Below are 4,880 nucleotides of genomic sequence, written 5' to 3'. Positions count from 1 at the left end.
AAGAATCCATGAACTGTGATCCATGGTTTACTTTATTATTTACATTGCCATAAAAAGTTTCCAGCCACTTTCCTGAGTACTTCCTAATGACAGAGTACATAGTTCTCTCATCATTTACTCATTTGTCTTACCAGTCCCCCGATTCCAACTTACTGCCGATCCCTCACGCTATGCATGCTCTCTTTTTTTTTTTTTTTTTTTTTTTTTTTCTTTTTTTTTCGAGCTGGGGACCCAACCCAGGGCCTTAAACTTGCTAGGCAAGTGCTCTACCACTGAGCTAAATCCCCAACCCCGCATACTCTCTTAACAGCTGGAGAAGACTTTCTGTTGGACCGTTCTATAGACAAGTAAACAGAATTAAATGCCTTTCTTTTTTTTTTTTTTTTTTTGAAACCAGAACATTTATTTTATGACCAATTGAAATCCTCAAGATGAACTGGATGCTGCAACAGCTGCCCTCTTGGGTTTAGGTGTTGTTCCTTCACGGAATCCATGTCTGACAATCTTTAGGTGCCTCATCCGACCAGTCCCGGTAGTGTTTCGCCTCTTAGCCTTGGCACTCCAGTTACACTTTCTCTTGTGCTTGGCAGGGTAGCCACATTTGCCACAGGTCGACTTCTGAAGGTGGTGGGCCTTGGAGCCACAGTGGCAGCACAGTGTGTGCGTCTTATTGCAATGCTTTCCAAAGGATGACGTTCCTTTTGTCATCTTGCTTCTACTGGCGAGGCCAAAGAGACCGGAAGAGACTAAATGCTTTTCTTGACACCAGACAACTAACATTTGGTCACACTGGGACCTAACTGAGTACTTGATTAACCAGAAATGATTCTGTTTGGATGCCATCATGCTGGGAGGGTAAGCGACATCCCTCAGTTTCAACACTGGCTTAGAGCACCTGGCAACACTCCACTGCTGCTCAACCTTACACAATGGCTGGGAAACTTCAGTGTTGAAATAATTATTATAAATCTCGACGGCAGGTTCCCTACCTGTCTAAATGGTTTATGTTCCTGAATGAAACACACACACAGAGCCTTTGTATTTTAATATGCCTTAAACACTGCCTACCCTCCACTGCTGATAGAATCTACCTCCTGACAGTAATTCAAAGTTACTACTTATTAAATTCTATGTTCTGTCTTGGCTGCCTTAGTCCCAGGTGGGCAGCCCCCTGGACTGTGCTCTCTAAACTCCTCCACATGGTGGCTATGCCTCTCTGTCCAGCACTCTTCCCAGGCATGGCTCCTCTCTCCTCTCCTCTCCTCTCCTCTCCTCTCCTCTCCCCCAGCATGGTGGATCTCCTCCTCCTTTTTCTCCTCCCAGTCCCAAGCCTGGCAAATCCCACCTCTGTCTGACCTCCCCAGCTATTTATTGGCTGTTGGCGTCTTTATTTCCCAATTGGACCCAACTGGGGCCAGGTTCCCAGAAGCTACTTACAGACCTTTGTGTAAGCAGTTTTTTGGGGAACATAATCAACATTTGTAATACAAGCAGCTACACTTCAAGAACTTTCTCTTTCAGCCCTTCAGGTGAAAACCTGAAATAATTTCACAATAGATTTCTTTAAAATTGCTGAAAATGGAGATACAATCAATCCCTCTTCCACTTCTCACTTTCCTATCCTTGGGCTACTATTTTCATGTTTTTATAAGCTGAATAAAGTCATTGAAATATAACCAAATAAATGTACACAGGGAAAATACAACCTTAGAAACCTGGCCTAATCATTAAACATGGTGTTTGGGAACTAACACTTCTGTTTACATTACCTCATGCAGGACTTCTTAAATGGCCTCCTGACCCCCTTTCACCAGGTTTACAGGTATAATAATTGGGATACCATTCAAACATTGACTGTTTATAAGAAATCATAGAGAAATGTACTTTCAAATTATTATTTGGTATGTATATAATTTTACCATCCATTGAAGCCAAGAACAACTCTACCTACAGAAATGCATGAGCTCATTTATTTGTTAGTTATTTTGAGGGTCCTGGATAATGAACTCAGGGCCGGATGTAGATGAGGCAAGTCCTCGAACACTGAGCTATTTTATTTGGTGAGAAAAGGTCTCACTAAGTGGCCTTAAATTCATTCTTTACTCAAAGGAAGTCTTGAATCTGTGATCTTCCTGAGTCAGTTTCCCAAGTATCTGGGATTACAAATCTGCTCCATGTTTTAAATTTGTGTTTATTTCAACATCAAGAACTACATTTTAGCCAAATATTTGATTTTATAAGGGCACATAAGATCTTCAGTTTTTCAGAGTTGGCTGATACCTGGCTTTGTGTCATCAGTGCTGAGGACACTGCTTTTTACATAAATGTGTAGTACAAAATGGCAGAAATGGATTACAGTCATTTCAGAATTGTTGAAAATTCTGTTCTAACCCAGAGCCAAAATTAATTATTTTTAAGTGAAATTTGACTCAGCAACTCAAGATTCTTATTTTTTTTTATAAATTAAGCATTCTATCACAATATAGTACAAAGATAAACTAATTTGATACATTCTAACAAATGAAAGAAAAATACTAAGACCTGGTTTTCAATAATTGAACTGCTGTTTCTATAAAAGCAAAAAACTTTGCATTTGGAGTAAAAGCACATACGGTAGTCTCAACACTGAGCTGAGGTGTTTTGGGTAGCGCTCATTGGTGCTGCATGGTTGACTACGTGCACAGTACAGAGTGTACACACTGTATTTTCAGACCAAAGGCTACAGTGAAGCTCATGATGCCACAGAAGCAAGTGCCTCAGAAACACCTCAGGTTCATCATGGTTTTGATTTTCAATTAATATTGGGCTATTGCGCAGTCAGGAACCATTTATTGTTGTCAGTTTATCTTTCATGGTCCCCACATTCAGTTACATGATCTCATATGTTTAAGAAATTTGGTCTAATGTAGACTGTCCAAACACATCTTTAAATACATCTCTTTTTATGACTATTTGTCATGACAAATCATATATGATCCTCATATACTATTTCATATATAGATATAGATTTATACAATGTATTTTCTGAATACAAACAATGTGTTTGGGTTTATGATGAATTCTTAGGAAAAGTAGGATTGACTGGAAAACACCTTCAACTTTTGAGATAAGCATTGTGCAAAAACTCTCTCAAACCAAACAGGTCAAGGGGGCCTGAGTTTGCATTAAGAAGACTCTTCTATTTGAACATCAAGATCTCAGAACAGGACTGAAGTGAGAGCCTATTTATTTTAAACATTTAAACTTTTAACAGCCGAATGGTAGGAAAGAAAGATTATTTCAAAGCAGGTGGTATATTAAATATAGTTTAGATATATACAATATGTATACATATTCTCATATATACATTATCTTTTCTTAACCTATATTCTTTCTTTTGTTTGCCTTGGTGATGCTATGGATTGAACTTGGAGACTCACTCATGCTAGGCATTAATTGTTGAGGTTAGTTGTTTTTTGACAGGCTTACTATATGCCTAGGCTGGCCTTGAATCTACTTTAGAGCCCTGACTAGTCTTCTGCCTCCACCTCCCAAGATCTGGCATTAGAAGCATATGCCACTGTCTTGGTCACTGTTCTGTGGCTGTAAGGGGACACCATGACCAACACAACTCGTATAAAGGAAGCATTTAATTGGGGCTTGTATATAGTTTAAGAAAATTAGTTCAGTATTACCATGGTGGCAAGCATAGTGGCAGGCAGGAAGACATGATACTGAGGCAATAGCTGAGAGCTTTATATCCTGATCCACTGCAGCTGTGGTGTAGAGTTAGGGCATGGAGACAGAGAGGCATTCTGAGCCTGGAATAGGCTTTTGAAATTTCCTGCAGCAAGGCCATAACTCCTCCAGCAAGGCCACACATGCTAATCCTTCCCTGACAGCTCATCAACTGGGGAGTAAGCATGCAAAAATATGATCCTATGGAGTCCAACCTCATTGAAACCACCACGGCTACCATATATATACATATGTATATATTGGAGTGATCTTTTTGTGTACAGATTGTCTTTGTATTATTCAAATGCTGATTTCTGTGTTGGCAGAGAATTGAGTGCACACCCGGACTTTGATCTTGCTATTTGTATAGATATGTTAGATCTTGTAAACATCCTCTCCAATACCTTTTGATTGGTTTTAATAAAGAACTGAACAGCAATAACTGATGGAGGAGAGGAAAGGAAGGACTTCCAGGGGAGATAGAAACTCTGAAAAAGAAACAGGCATGGGAGATTCATCAGTCAGACATGGAGGCAAGAGATTTGTAAGCCAGACATGGAAGGCGATACAAATGCCAGTATTCAGGAGGTAATGACTAGCTACATGACAGAACATAGATCAGTGTAAATGGGATAATTTAAGGTATAAGAGCTAGTTGGGAACAAGCGTAAGCAAAGGCCTTAAGCAATCATAATTAATAAAAGGTCTCCATGTCATTATTTGAGAACCAGCAGACCAAGAAAATCACATTATAATTTGTGAACATTGCAGGCCATAAATACAGACTTACAGCTTGAAAAGGGGACAAAATGGAAAGGTGGGAAAAGGTTTCCCTAGAAGCCACACATGCTCTGAACTTGGTGGGAGAAGAGGTCCCAGTACATAGAAGCCATGGTTTCTTCCACATACAGCACAGTGTGTGAACTAACAATGCCTGTAGAACCAGCTTGTGATTTTCCCTGACTAGCTTATGAATAAATGAGACTTGGACTGTGGTTATTTTATTTGGTTTTGACAATTACTGGGGGATAACTCTTAATCTATTTTTCTAACTGCTGGCCTGGCAACTTACCCAGCACTGTACCCCAAATACTTGCTGTTTCTTCTGGCCACATGCTTATGATACCTCTCTTCTCATGGCACCCTCTCTTTTCTCTTCCTCA

General features: G+C 39.8%; 1 protein-coding gene across 1 annotated transcript; it reads right to left on the bottom strand.

The window, feature by feature from the left end:
* Positions 1–387: 387 nt before the first annotated feature.
* Positions 388–708, bottom strand: LOC116911466 (60S ribosomal protein L37-like). The gene has a single exon (XM_032915445.1). The coding sequence runs from the start codon at positions 706–708 to the stop codon at positions 427–429; it is 282 nt and encodes a 93-aa protein (XP_032771336.1). The 3' UTR covers positions 388–426.
* Between the last annotated feature and the right edge of the window lie 4,172 nt (positions 709–4,880).

Source organism: Rattus rattus, chromosome 10 (assembly GCF_011064425.1).
Source record: "Rattus rattus isolate New Zealand chromosome 10, Rrattus_CSIRO_v1, whole genome shotgun sequence".
Classification (NCBI taxonomy): Eukaryota; Metazoa; Chordata; class Mammalia; order Rodentia; family Muridae; genus Rattus; species Rattus rattus.
This window is presented reverse-complemented; position numbering and strand designations above follow the sequence as displayed.